General features: G+C 39.2%; 1 protein-coding gene across 1 annotated transcript in view; it reads right to left on the reverse strand.

Annotated features, from left to right (window-relative positions):
* Window positions 1-279: 279 nt before the first annotated feature.
* Window positions 280-15,478, reverse strand: part of ASPA (aspartoacylase) — a 29,393-nt gene continuing 14,194 nt past the window's right edge. The window contains exons 5-6 of the mRNA XM_004476270.4: window positions 6,774-6,883; window positions 280-871 (exon numbers count right to left, since the gene is read on the reverse strand). Of these exons, the coding sequence (XP_004476327.1) occupies window positions 665-871; window positions 6,774-6,883 (317 nt within the window). The 3' untranslated portion in view covers window positions 280-664. The remainder of the gene's footprint in view (window positions 872-6,773; window positions 6,884-15,478) is intronic.

The raw sequence follows: 15,478 nt of genomic DNA on the forward strand, positions 1-15,478 counted from the left end.
ACCATGTGGGCGCTCACATGGGCACTTGGCTTACTATGTGGGTACTTGCGTGGGCACTGGCTCACTGCACAGGCAAGCCTTTTCTTTTTCTTTTTCACCAGGAGGTCCCAGGGATCAAACCTGGGTCCTCCCATATGGTAGGTGGAGGCCTTATCACTTGAGCCAGATCTGCTTCCACCATTTTTTTTTTATATTAAATGCTTTTATTTTCAGTATTAAAAATCAGTATTTTTAATATTAAAACATTGCTAATTTTAACAAAATGGCAGGAGAAAAAACTTCAAGGCCACCGTTTGTTTTTAATAGCATTTATACAGTACTCGAAAAATACAACATTTAATTCTATGCTCGTTATGCTTTGTATTTTGTATTTCAATTTTATATTTTGAATTTAAAGGCTGTTTATTAAGAATGTTATATTATTAAAGTAAAATGTATAAAAAGCTATATAGAAATAGAAAATACAGTTCATTGAATAAGCTACATACATAAAATAGGATACATTTAAAAGATATTCATTCTTCATTCAAGGAATATTGCCTGAATGTCTATTGTGTGCAAGGCACTGTGCTGGGTGCTATGGATATGAAGTTGACTAAGGCACAATCCTGCCCTCGAGGAGCTTACAACCTAGTAGAGCTTTTCAAGACACTATATCAGTGAGCTAAAAGTGATTTCTTATAGAGGAACAAATACTTTTTGCATTGAGTATTAATTTAGTTGTCTTTGCGAAAGCTTCTTTCTTCTCATAATATGCTGCCTCATTTACAAACACTGGGTACACAGTACAGTCTCCATCTAATGGAATAGTCTTTCCATCAAGAGTTAAAAACACGGGATCCCCAGGGTGCAGTGGCTTCCAGTCTTGATCCTTTCAGGAAACAATTAAAAATAAATAAATTACATTTGGTCTTTTTCCAACTTTAAAACTTTTATGTCAGACTCTAGACAACAAAGTATTCTTCTATTCTTTTATTTATTTTTTACATGCATCTCAATTTATTCAAACTAGAATTTTAAAGTGGCATTGCATAAAATAGGTTCTCACCTTGAGCAAATTGTTAACAGCTTGTGACTCTAGGGTAGTGTTAACAGAAATGGCTTGAATTTTATCTACATATTAATCTACATAAGGTTGTTTCATTATCCATTTACAAAATTAAAAATTAAATCAATGTCTTTTAACAAAAACAGATCACCTGAGTATGTTTCCTTTCCATGTCTGTAAAATGAAGGACGTTCTCTGGTTGATTTTCATCACCAGTTTTTCAAAATTAACCTCATGGGGGAAGTGGATTTGGCTCAAGAGATAGGGCGTCTGCCTACCACATGGGAAGCCCAGGGTTCAAACCCAGGGCCTCCTGACCCATGTGATGAGCTGGCCCATGCACAGTGCTGATATGCACAAGGAGTGCTGTGCCATGCAGGGGTGTCCCCTGCGTAGGGGAGCCCCATGCACAAGGAATGCGCCCCATAAGGAGAGCTGCCCAGTGCGAAAAAAGTGCAGCCTGCCCAGGAGTGGTGCCGCACACATGGAGAGCTGACGCAGCAAGATGATGCAACAAAAAGAGACACAGATTCCGGGTGCCATGGACAAGAATACAAGTGGACACAGAAGAACACACAGTGAATAGACACAGAGAGCAGACAACTGGGGGGGGGGGGGGGGGACAGGGGGAAGGGGAGAGAAATAAATAAAACATAAATCTTTAAAAAAACAAAAAAACCCCACAAAATTAACCTCATGGTATGAGCCCTCAGGAAGGAACTTCACAGCCAACTGGCCTCTCAAAAGATAGCAATGCCTCATTCAAAATGAGGCCGGTATTTAGGAACATCAGTATCCTCATTAGACTTCAATCAATCCCAAGGATGCTTTAAAAAATGTCACATATTTATGAATTTTCATCAAATATTCTCTTGCATTTTGCAATTTTCTTTTGCATCGTAGTATCTCCACACAACAGTTCTGATAAGCATTGATAGATATGGCCATTGTGCCTATATTCTAACCACCAACTTTCAAGTCTTGATGTAAAAGCCCTTCTATTCTTATAAAAAGAGATGCATTGAGAGTCATATCTGTGAGTTGACTGAACTGAAACTAGTTTTGACAGCATTTTAAAAGTTCTTTTAATTTTAATAATTGACACATACAATTGAAATTTGCTTTAATACCAGCTTTACCTTGAATGTTGCCAAAGAAATTTATAGTGTTAAAAGTCAAAACAAAATATGTATCCATGTATTCTACCTCTTGTCAGATGAAGTTAAATTCTGTTCAGCAAGATTTAGGAAATATTCATTAGGAATCTTCTGTTTGCAAGACATTCTACTTTTGGGGATATATAAATGAGTACCATCTGTTTGCAACCAGGAGATTCTATTCTAATGGGGATCTGTAAGAGGAAATGGGAGTGGACTGGGGAAAAGTCTAAGTCAAGGTGGATATATTCCATATGTGCCCCACTATATGGGAACAGCCGAGTTTTCTGAAAGGCCCTATACCAGGAATTTGGATCTTAGCCCAAACATCAATGTTGTCATAACACAGCAACTCTAGAATAGTTCTAAAACTTTGATGTGCTTGCAAATTATCTGGTTATTTTATGAAAATGAAGATTGATTCTCCAGGTCTGGGGTAAAGACTTGGGATCCTGCATCTCTAACATTCCCTAGCAGTATCAGCATCACCAGGGGTTTGTTAGAAATCCAGGATTTCAGTCCCTACCATAGAGCTACTAAATCAAAATCCTCTTATTAACAAATTTTCCATAGATTCATATGCACAATGTTAAAATTTGAGAAGCACTGGATTACAGCAATTTTTCTCAACCCTAGCTGTGCCTTATAACCATTTGGGTGTTTTTAAAATGTCCTTTCCCAGACAAACAAACCAGAACCCCAATTTATTTTTAAAATTTGCATATAGTATGAAGTGGATGTGGCTCAAGCAGTTGAGTGCCTGCCTCCCACTCAGGAGGTCCTGGGTTCGGTTCGCAGTGCCTTCTAAAGAAAAAACAAAAACGAAAACAAAAACAAACAACAGGCAGACAATGAGCAAACAATAAGCAAAAACAATGAGCAGACAATGAACACAAACAAGGAGCAAACAGACGAGGGAGGCATCTGGGCAGAGATTTGCATACAATAAAATTCACTAGTTTTGGTATAGAGTTCTATGAGCCTGGCAAATACAAAGCATACAGTCATATAACCACCACCATAATCAAGACACAGAGCAGTTTCTGCACTCTCTCCCCAAATTCCTTATGCCACCCATTTGTAGTTCACTGTTCTGTTTTAAAGCCTCTCAGTTGATTCTAAAATGTGGCCTGGTTGAAAATTACTGGTTTGGAAGAGATTTGCAGTCAAAGATGCACCTTAGAACCCCTGAAGGCCCTTCTTCCATATACCCACCTGGACCTACCACCAAAGATTCGGAGGCAGTGCAGTGCTTCACAAACTTAATCAGCATGAAAGCCATTTGCAGAACTTAAAACCAATCAAACAAAACCAAACAAATCTATGCTTATTCTCCGTCTCCACCTTGATGAAATAAATCAGAATTTCTAGGGATGGGGACCAGGGACCAGGGAATCAGGATTTTTAAAAAGTTCCTCAGGTGATTCTCATGAGACTTGAATTTGGGAAACATTGATTTTGCAGGTTTGTGCTAGGTTCCAGGTGTTTGTGAGGAAATCCTTAGGTAATTCCAATGAGCATCCCTGATTGAGAATATCACTCTTAGAACAAAATCTGGATTTGTGACCAGGCCTGTCTCTGGCCCCAGGGTCTAGGTCTTCTCTGCTCTGTTGATACACTAGCCTTCTTGCTGTTCTTCAAATACTCCAAATTTGTTCTAGCCTCAAAGAGGCCCTTCCTGACCATCCCATATATAGATACCCCTTGCTGCCTTCTACTACGTTATTTGGATTATTTCTTTTATAGTAGGTACTGCAGTCTGAAATAATCGGGCTCATGCTTGTTTACTTATTCATTGTCTGTTCTCCCCCCACTAGTTTGGAAGATCCATAAGGGATCTTGTCTGTCTTGAATCTCAGGGTCCAGAATAGGCTCAGTAGGTATTCAAAATATTTACTGAAATAATGAACCAACCAATCCCTGCCAGAGAATATAGAGTTGTTCCTTAGAGTTTATCAAATAAAAACTATTCTTCTTGATTTTTAAGAACTACGTCTAACTGCCATATTTGTTACTAATGTCATTAATCTCACTTCTCAGCCTTCCCAGGATTATTTTTGTACTTCTTAAGGATAAACTAAAAACAAACAAAACACTGAATGTTGTAGCCTGTTATGGCATCATCACACTAGCCAGTTTCTTTTCATTTTTGTCACCTACAGTGCTTTCCTCCTTTCTTCCTCCCATTTTTATATTTCCTTTCTTTGAAACACTGCCTAAAATTCTTTCTCCAGGATTCTACCTGGATCCCACTAAGCCACAAAGCAGGATTTGCTCTGCCAGTATGTATTTTGGGGCAGGGAACTTAAGTTCCTAAGGTTTTTCCACATGCATTCATGATATCTGGATTTTATCTTCTTGAGGATTGTGCTCCTACTTTCTTGTATGTCTTCCCACATTGCACTTTGTATTTCGTACAAAAAAGAGCCTAATAAATGCTGCTGTTTGATAGGCAGAGCTGGAGAACCTCCCACAAACTGACTTTTTTCAGGTCTCCCTGAAAGGCTCACACTGAAATCACCACAAAGTAATTCTCACTCATGGAATATATTTTACTCTTCTGAAAGAAGACTGCAAGAAACACAGCAATACTTGAGGTCACAGAAAAATGGGGCTGTGATGAATGACCGTGTCTGGCACGGGACCTAGGGAGTGGTATCTGATGACCTAAGGCACTATGGAGAAAGATAAATTTAAGGAGAAGTATCCCAGTTGGAGAGAAGAGCATAGACTCCAAGGGTGGACCATGGAGCAGCTCCACAAAGACTTGTTGGGACAAGCCCAGCATAAAGGTGTTGTTGCCATCCCCAATTGCTAACATCATGCTTGTAAATGGCCCATAGTAACATTAACACCCTTATCTAAACTGCAGATGATGCACGCTTTGGATGGATAGCAAAGAGTATGAATGAGGGAATCAAAACAAATGAGGTTGTGACTACAGTGTATGTGAAGTTCTATACTTGCTTAAAAAGATCCAGTATGTAAATCCATCAGTTCATATAAAATGATCTGAGAGTCCTCAGATCATTTGTCACATTAGTGCAAAATGTCTCAAAAGAGAATGAGCTTTCCATCACTAGAAGTATTCAAACCAAATACAGATGACCACTAATTAGTGTCATTAAATAGGAGATTGAACTGGATCTGTAGTTTTCAACCCTGACCATTCCAGAACAATAAAATCATATTATCTCAAGAGTGGGGACCTGGCACCGGTATTTATATAATTTAAATTCCCTAGGTAATGTGCAGCCAGATTGAGAGCCCTAAAGTAGAGAATTTCCAGTCTTTTCCATCTTTAGGGATCCACAACATTCTCAGCTCCCTGCTGTCATTGTTCCTGAACGCAGTACTCCACCCGTAACTCTAACTGTGCTGTTGACCTGAAGCTCTGCAGGGGAGCAGATACTTTAGCTTTTTGGAATCTTTGCTCCTCCCTGCTTTTCCCAAAATTAAATATCCTAAACATTCCTTCAGACAGGGCATTGGGATCCTTTTCTTCCTCTTTCACCATGCTGATAAGAAATGAGGTGATCAAACCAGGTAAGGGGTATATATAGGGGTTCCTGAGAGAGTCAGGGAATGGTGGCAGAAAACTTTTCAAAGAGATTCTGATTATTTTGCTCTAACTTATTTCATGGAGAGTTTGACCATAATGAAGTAGTAGCAGTGCTGTTAACTGCAAAAAAAGTTAGTTCTGGATTTGCCATTGACAGCTATTTGGCTATGGCTATGAAAAGGAAATAATTTTTGGGCCTCAGTTTTCTGCTATTAAAATAGATTGCACTTGGGTAGGAATTTCACCTTCTCTGGGGATCCTTGTCTGACCCTCCCTCTGCTCATTTCATTATTCTGTTACAGAACCTGTTTTTTTACCTTCATTTCTTTTTTTAAAAAAATTTCTCTCCCCTTCCCCGCCTCCCCAGTTGTCTGCTCTTTGTGTCCATTTGCTGTGTGTTCTTCTGTGACCGCTTCTATCCTTATCATCGGCACTGGCAATCTGTGTTTCTTTTTGTTGTGTCATTTTGTTGTGTCAGCTCTCCGTGTGTGCGGCACCATTCCTGGACAGGCTGCACTTTCTTTTGCGCTGGGCGGCTCTCCATACTGGGCGCATTCCTTGCGCGTGGGGCTCCCCTACGTGAGGGACACCCCTGCGTGGCAGGGCACTCCTTGTGCGCATCAGCACTGCACATGGGCCAGCTCCACATGGGTCAAGGAGGCCCGGGATTTGAACCCTGGACCTCCCATGTGGTAGGTGGAAATCCTATCCATTGCACCAAGTCTGCTTCCCTACCTTCATTTCTATTGCACAGTTTAGACCTCAGCATTGCTAGACTGTAAGTTCCATGAGAATACAAAACCATATTCACTGATTTGTCCCCAGGGCCTAGCACATGCTCAATAAATATTTATTGAGTGAAGGTCTGAATACTTTACCTATACTGTAGTATTTTTGAGACCATCCAAATGAGCTAAAATATGTAAAATGGTTTTTGAACTTAGACTTTTACCCAAAGGTAAGGTGGTCATTATTTTCCATATTTCAAAGAAACAGCAAATGTTACCTGCAAGTTAGGATGGATAATAGCAGCAATTTCTCCACTTTCATTCCTGGGATAATCAACTTTCTCCATTATTTTATAGACCTCAAGAGCACATGGAGGAAATTCTTTTCCTATGACAAAACTAATATATATAAATAACAACCAAAAAAAAAAAACCTCCTGAAAAAAAGAGAAGTTGATAATTTATGGAAGAACATATTGGAGACAGACGTTTAGTTAGGGAAGTTAATAAACAATACTAAACCGGAAGATATTCTTTATATGGGGGAGGTTATTTTTTATTATTTTTGAAAAACTTTTTGAGGTGAAATTCAATAATGTTACCATTTTAAAGTGAACAATTCAGTGGTATTTACGTACATTTCACAATGTTGTGCAAACATCCCCTCTATCTAGTTCCAAAACATTTCCATAACTCTAAAATAAAACTCCATACCCATTAAACAGTTTTTATTCATTCTTCCTTCCTCCCAGCCCCTGGTAACACAAGTCTGTCTCTATGGATTTGTCTATTCTGGACATTTCATGTAAATGTGTGTGACCTTTTGTGTTTAACTTTGCTTAATTATCACAGTGTTTTTGAGGTTCTTCCTCTTGCAGTATGTATCAATATTTCATTCCTTTTTATGACTGAGTAATATTCCATGTATGTATATACCACAATTTGTTTGTCCACATGTCCAATGATGGACATCTGGGCTGTTTCCACCTTTTGGCTATTGTGAATAGTGGTGCTATGAACATGTGTGTATAAATATTTGTTTGCATACTTGTTTTCAATTATTTGGGGTATATACCTAGGAGTGGAACTGCTGGGTCTTATGGTAATTTTATATTTAACTTCTTTGAGAAATGGCCAAACTGTTTTCCACAGTGTACCAACTTATATTCTTACCAGCAATGTACTAGCACTTCAATTTCTCCACATGGTTACCAATACTTGTCATTTTCCATTATTTATTTGTTTATTATTAGTTTTTAATAATAGCCATTCTAGTGTTGTGAAGTGGTACCTCATTGTGGTTTTGATTTGCATTTCCCTAAATGACAAATAATATCGGGCATCTTTCTATGTGCTTGCAGGTCATTTGTATATCTTCTTTGAGAAATGTCTATTCAAGTCCTTTGTCCATTTTTAAATTGGGTTGTTTGCCTTTTTGTTGTTGAGTTGTAAGAGTTCTTTACATATTCTGGGCTCTTACCAGACATCTATTTTGCTACTATTTTCTCCCACTGTAGGGGCTGTCTTTTCATTTTCTTGATAATGTTCTTTGATGTACAAAATTTTTAAAATTTTAAAAAAATTTACTGAAGTATATCAGTCATACATAAACATATGTAAACAATAAGTGTATAGTAATAGTTGTGAACTTACAAAACAAACATACATAACATCATACAGGGTTCTCATACCTCATCCTACCACCAATAACGCATTGTTGTGAAACATTTTAAACTAATGATTAAAGAGCATCCTCAAAATATTACTACTAACTAAAGTATTAATATTTTCCCCCAACCCACACTGTTATTACTGTTAATATGATTTTTATATCATTTGTACATGAACATATATAAACATGAGTGTATAGTAAAAGTTATGAACTTACAAAGCAAACAGGCATAACATCATACAGGGGTCCTATACATCAACCCACCACCAACACCTTGCATTGTTGTGGGACATTATTACAAATTATAAAAGAATATTGTTAAAATCTTACTACTAACTGTAGTCCTAATCTTATTTTGGTGTATTTTTCCCCCAACCCACCCTATTATTATTTTTAAAATATATTTTTATGACAGAAGTTGTAAACTTACAAAACAATCATGCACATATGCAGAATTCCCACACAACACTCCTCTATCAACACACCACACTGGTGGAAACTTTGTTACAGATTATGAGATAATATCATCAAATTATTACCAGGTCCATAGCATATATTAGTTACACTTTTCCCATACTCCCCCATTATCAACACAGTATATCTTTGGCATAGATGCATGAATATTACATTAATACTGTTAAACATAGTCTATGTGACTCCACTTGTATTTTTCCCATGCTTCTCCACATTCCCACCACCCTCCAATAGTGATATACATCTGCTCTAGCTCACAAAGGACTCTCTTACATCTGTACCATCAACTATAATTCTCATCCACCTCTGGGTTTACTGTGCTATTCAGTCCCTAGATTATTTTCTAGCTTTCTGTCAATTGGCATTTACATTCCTAGACTACCATTTTCAGCCGTATTCCCATTTATAAACCAGCGGTTACTCACTATAATGTGTTACCATCAACTATGTACATTTCCATACTTTCACAGTAAAGTTAATTAAAACTTCTACATACATTAAACATCAGTAGTCTATTACAGTCCTCCTCTTATCTCCTTTAAGAATCCATCACCTACCACCAGGTCTTGAAGATATTTTCCTACATTTTCTTCTGGAAGCTTTATTGTTCTTGCTTTTATTTGTAGGTTTTTTATTCATTTTGAGTTAATTTTTGTATAAGGTGTGAGATAGGGGTCCTCCTTCCTTCTTTTGGCTAAGGATATCCAGTTCTCTCAGCACAATTTGTCGAATGGACTGTTCTGCCTGAGCTGGGTACAATTTGTCGAATGGACTGTTCTGCCTGAGCTGGGTGGGTTTGACAGGCTAGTCAAAAATCACTTGACCACAGATGTGAGGATCTCTTTCTGAACCATAATTTCAGTTCCATTGGTCTATGTGTCTCTCTTTATGGCAGTACCATGCTGTTTTTACCACTGTAGCTAGGTAATAAGATTTAAATTCCAGAAATGAGAGTCCTCCAACTTTGCTTTTCATTTTTAAGATATTTCTGACTCTTCAGGACCCCTTACCCTTCCAAATAAATTTGATAATTATGTTTTTTATTTACTTAAAAAATGCTGGTGGAATTTTTACTGGGGTTGCATTGAATCTGTATATCAATTGGCACAGAAATGATATCTTAATAATATTTATTTATTTATTTTTATTATTCTTTTTTTTTTAAAGATTTATTTCTTTATTCCCCCCCACCCCAGTTGTCTGTTCTCTGTGTCTATTTGCTGCGTCTTCTTTGTCTGCTTCTGTTGCCCATGGCACGGGAATCTGTGTTTCTTTTGGTTGTGTCATCTTGTTGTGTCAGCTCTCCGTGTGTGCAGCACCATTCCTGGGCAGGCTGCATTTTCTTTCGTGCTGGGCGGCTCTCCTTACAGGGAGCACTCCTTGCGCATGGGGCTCCCCTACACGGGGGACACCCCTGTGTGGCAGGGCACTCCTTGCGTGCACCAGCACTGCGCATGGGCCAGCTCCACACGGGTCAAGGAGGCCCGGGGTTTGAACCGTGGACCTCCCATGTGGTAGACAGACGCCCTAAACATTGGGCCAAGTCTGCCGCCCTTAATAATATTTAGTCTTCCGATCTGTGAGCATGGAATGATCTTCCAATTATTTAGATCTTTTTTGATTTAACGAATTGTAGTTTTCTGAATACAAGTGCTTTACATCATTGGTTAAATTTATTTCTGAATATTTGGGTTTTATCTGTCATATTTTATTTTTACCACTCTTTTGATACTTTGTTACTTTTATTGGTATAATCTTCATTTATAGACTCTCTTCCAGGCCTCTCTCTCCTGTCTTTTCTTTCAGGCTCTAACACACCCTTTAGTATTTCCTGAAAATCTGGTCTCTTGCTTAGAAATTCTCTCAGTTTCTGTTTATCTGTGAATATTCTAATCTCACCCTCATTTTTGAAAGACAGTCTTGTTGGATATAAGATTCTTGGCTGGAAGTTTTTCTCTTGCAGTACCTTAAATATATCACATCACTGTCTTCTTGCCTCCATGGTTTCTGATGAGAAATCAGCACTGAATTTTATTGGGTATCCCTTATATGTGATGCATTGCTTTTCTCTTTCTGCTTTCAGAATTCTCTTTGTCTTTGACATTTGACATTCTGATTAGTATGTGTCTCGGAGTTGGTCTATTCAGATTTATTTTGATGGGAGTACACTGTGCTTCTTGGACATGGATATCTATGTCCTTCAATAGGGTTGGGAAATTTTCTACCATTATTTCTTTAAATATTCCTTCTGCCCCTTTTTCCTTTTCTTCTCCTTTTTGGACACCTATGACATGTATGTTTGCTTGTCTCTTGCTGTTCTTGTTCCCTGAGACTTTGTTCAATTTTTCCCATTCTTTTCTTCATCTGTTCTTTCATATGTTCACTTTCAGGGGCCATTTTTTCAAGCTCACCAACCTTTTTTTCTGCTCCTTCAAATCTGCTCTTATATGATTCCAGTGTATTTTTAATTTCATTTATTGCACTTTTCATTCCCATAAGATCTGCTATTTTTCTATGTATGCTTTCAAATTCTTCTTTGTGCCCATCCAATGTCTTTTTAATATCCTTAATGTCTTTAGCCATCTCACTGAATTTATTAAGGAAATTTGTTTGAACATCTATTGTTAGTTGTTTTAACTTCTTTATGCTACCTGGAGCCTTCCTTTTTCCTTTAACTGGGCTATGTCTTCCTGTTTCTTGGTGTGGATTGTAATTTTTTGTTTGTGACTCAGCATCTGGCTTACTAGAATATTTTATTCTGGGTGCAGTTTCAGGCTTTCTTGCCCTTTCTCCCAAGCTGGTTGTGTAGTAGGAGCCAAGGATGTAGTTGGTGCTGTAAGCTGTGGAGGCTCTAGCTGCCCTCATTGCCCCAGGGACTGATGAAGCTTCTCCCACTTTTCTCCTTTACCAGGGGTAGGGACAGAGCCACAGCCATGTGTAATAATCCAAGTCGTGCAGGTCTTGACTGCAGTTGCCCAGAGAGACTGATGAAGCTTCATGTCCCTTTCTTACCTGCCTGGGGTGGGTTAGGATCTGCAGGTGTGAGCAGCAATCTATGCTGTGTGGGTTCAAAATGACTGCAATTGCCCTGGTAGACTTCCGACTATTCAGTCTGTGCCAGCAGACTGTACCTTCAGTTATCCAAAGAGGCTGGTGCAGGCAGGGCCTGCCAGCTTTCTCCCTGCTAGACGTGGGGCCGAAGCCTAGCTTAGGGCTGCAGGCCAATCTGGGTAAAAGAAGTCGGTCGCTACCATCACTGTGATTTTCAGTCAGCCCGGCTTCCCATCAGGCTTGGGGCAGAGTCTAAATGGTGGCTACTGGCTTTTTTCCGACTTGGATGGGTTCAAACTTCAGCTGTTCTTACGTTTATACTTTCTAGGTTTACTATTCAGTAGCTGAAATTGGTTAGCCATCTCTTCCTCCCATTTTTGGGAAATGGAGCTTCCAATTCCAGCCACAGAATAGCTCCTCTGGCAAGCTGTGCTGCCAAAGTAGGATTAACACTGGCCCCCATGGCGTGGCCTGTATTTTCCCAGAGAGGCTGGCGCAGGTCCTCCCAGCTTTCTCGCCAGAGGAGGGGCAAGCAGCAATTGGATCTGGATGGAAGGAAGCAGGTTCCTACCAGCACTGTGATTATCAGTTCGCCCCGCTTTCCCTTGTGCCAGAGGCAGAGGTAAAATGGCGGCTACCGGCCTCTTTCTAACTTGGATAGGTTCAAACTTCAGCTGTTCTTAGGATTATACTTTAGCCTGCTGAATTTACTAATCAGTAGCTGAAGTTGGTGCCCAACCACCTCTTCCTCCCCCTTTTTTGGGAAGTGGAGCTTCCAATTCCAGCTGCAGAATAGCTCCGGAGGCAGCTTGTGCCTCCAGTGGAGGATGGGCTCTAGCCTCCAGGGTGTGGAGTGCTCTACTTACGAATCTTCTCTCCAGATGGGCAGTCTCCTTCTTCCATTCTTTCAGGGATGTTGCAGGATGCTCTTCTGGTCTCCTGGAGTCCCCAAACAGGTGCTTTAGATAGCGCTGGGTGATTACTAACTGCCCTGTAGTAAGAGCTGATTCTAGGAGCTCCTTACTCTGCCACTGTCTTGCTGGTTGTCCTAAAATTTTTAAATTTTGATGAAGTTCAAATTATCTACTTTTCTTTAGTTGCTCAGGTTTTTGGTGTCTTTTTTAAAGAATCCAATATAAAATTCAAAGTCATGAGGGTTTATTACTATATTTCCTTCTAAGAGTTTTGTGGTTTTAGCTCTTGTATTTAGATTATTGACACATTTTGAGTTAATTTTATTTTTTTAGGAGGTACTACGGATTGAAGCCAGGACCTCATAAATGAGAATCAGGCACTCAACCACTGAGCAACATCCATTCCCCAATGAGAGTTTTTTTTTCAGGAGGTACCAGGGATCACACCTGGGACCTTGTACCAGGGAAGCAGGGGCTCAACCATTTGAGCTACAACTGCTTCACAAGTTAATTTTTGTATATGGTGTGGAATAGGGGTACAATTTCATTCTCTTGCATGTGGATATCCAGTTATTGCCGGAAGAAGTTCTTCATTATTCCTATCAGTATACTCTCCACAAATAAACTGGCTGACAGAGGTAGAAAATAGAACTTAAAGACAGTGTGGGAGATGAAAGAACCTAGGACTGGTGTTCAGGACACCTGGGCTCTAATCTCCTAACTGTATGATTTTGAGCAAGGTGCTTAACTTCTTGAGGCTTGCTCTTTTTAATCTGTCAAATGAAGGTTTGGGATTAGCTTATTTAGGAGGGTCCTTCAGCTCTGACATTCTATGATTGCATATTTTCAGGAAGACTTTGAGCAAGTTAGTGCCCTTTTCCTTCAAACCAATACCTGTATTGTATCTGGGCAGTGAGATCATGGGATCCAGGAGTCTACTAATAGTGGAGCCCAAAGATGCAGCAAATTTAAACAACCCAATACTCCAAAACTTGGAAAAGCTGTAGTTTACATCTATGGCAGCAAATGGCTGAGCAAACAGTGTGAACTTTCATCCAATAGGGCCTACAGTGTGCTATGGTCCCATACCAAAGGGAAGTCTTCCTTTGCCCTAAGAAACAAAGTGCAGCCAGAGTTGGAATGGGTATACCCCTTGCTATCTTCTGTATCAGTTAGTTTTTGCTATATTACACACTACGCCAGGAGTTAGTGGTTTAAAATGGCAACCTTTTAATTTAACTCATGATTCTGTGAGGTGACTGAGCAGGTCTGATCTGGGATGGCTTGGCTGATTTCTGCTTGGCTGGCAATGTATTTGTGGTGAGCTGGCAGTTTGGCTGGAGGCTGGATGATATATGATTGCTTTACTCTAATGTCTGGCATTTGACAGGCTGTCAGCCGAAGCTGTATTAATACTGTCTAGGGCAGGGGTTCTTAATCAGGGGTCCATGAGCTTGAATTGAAATTCAAAAAAATATTCTTGTGCAGACATGTTGGTATGGGTGTGGTATATTTGTTAAATAATACACCGTGTAGTGTGGACTTAGTAAGGGGTCCATGGTTTTCACCTGACAGGCAAAGGGGTCCCTGGAACAAAAAATGTTAAGAACCCCTGGTCTAGGGTGTTTTAGTTCTCTGGTTAATTGCCTCCCATTATCCAGCAGGCTAGCCTGGAATTATTCACATGATGGTGGTATAGCCTGTCAGGAGGAAGGAGAGCAAGTTCCCAATGCATAAATGCTTTTCAAGCCTCTTCTTTTGGCACAAAGCAAGTCACACGGTCAACCCAGTTACAAGAGTAGTGAAATAAACTCTGTCTCTTGACAAAACGTCACATTGCATGGGTGTGGGTGCAAGGAGGGGAAGAATCTATTGTCATCTTTATAATCTGTCATACCTTCCAAAATGAAGATGGGAACTTATATGATGTCATCTCTTCAAACCACAAGGTCCATTGGAAGAAAAAGAAAAAGTGGCAGAACACAACAGGGTATGTTTTTGCTACTAAGGAGTCTTGAAAGCCTAACTCTCATCTGATGCTTGAGTATTTTCCATATTGTTCTTGCCAAGTGGTCATCTTCCTCACAAACTATGTTCCCTCTCATTATTGATTAGCTTTTTTAAAATTTGAAACTTGTGTCTCTAGGTAAATACATCCTGTTGACTCTATTTTGCCTTCCAGGTCACAAAAATGTGTCTTATTATATAGAAACTCTGAAATAAAATTGCCCTTCAGCCTTGTTTTAGCTAGTCTAACTAAACTTAGTTCTATCAATCATTACTCCCATGTGGTCAGTAAATGAGAATGTTTGAAGGTATTTTGCAAACTGTGAAGTTCTATGTACAACTTAGGGATCATTCTTATTATGGTTTTCAAACATTTCACTAATCTCAGTTCTCTCCTATAGCTAAGGTTCATTTTATTGCTGTCCCTCTTGAAAAATGAATTCAGAATTTATTCATAGTTTTCCAGTTTTGGGGGAGGGGAGTGTTTTAATCTAAGGCAGAAAAGAGACCATTACTTCTCTTATTCTTGGATTTTGAACACAAGAATACAAGTTTATCTCTGCTCTAGTTAATCTTAAACATTTGGTTTAGACACTTGTTAAAGATTGTCAGGACTTTCTGGATTCACCTTCTCAACCAGGTAATTTTCCTGCTAGCTTCCTGACATCTATCACTTAGATAAATACGTCACATATGTACTCATTCAAAACATGACTAACAATTTTGCACAACATAGAGTCAAGGATGGAGTGCTTCTGCACATTTCTAGAGGCTTTTCTCACATGGCTATAATCCTTTTGTCAGCATTCTTTGGTGCTCAGTTACAATTCTAACTCTAACTTGGATAGTCAATGAAGTCCTATAA

Source organism: Dasypus novemcinctus, chromosome 21 (assembly GCF_030445035.2).
Source record: "Dasypus novemcinctus isolate mDasNov1 chromosome 21, mDasNov1.1.hap2, whole genome shotgun sequence".
NCBI classification, from domain to species: Eukaryota; Metazoa; Chordata; class Mammalia; order Cingulata; family Dasypodidae; genus Dasypus; species Dasypus novemcinctus.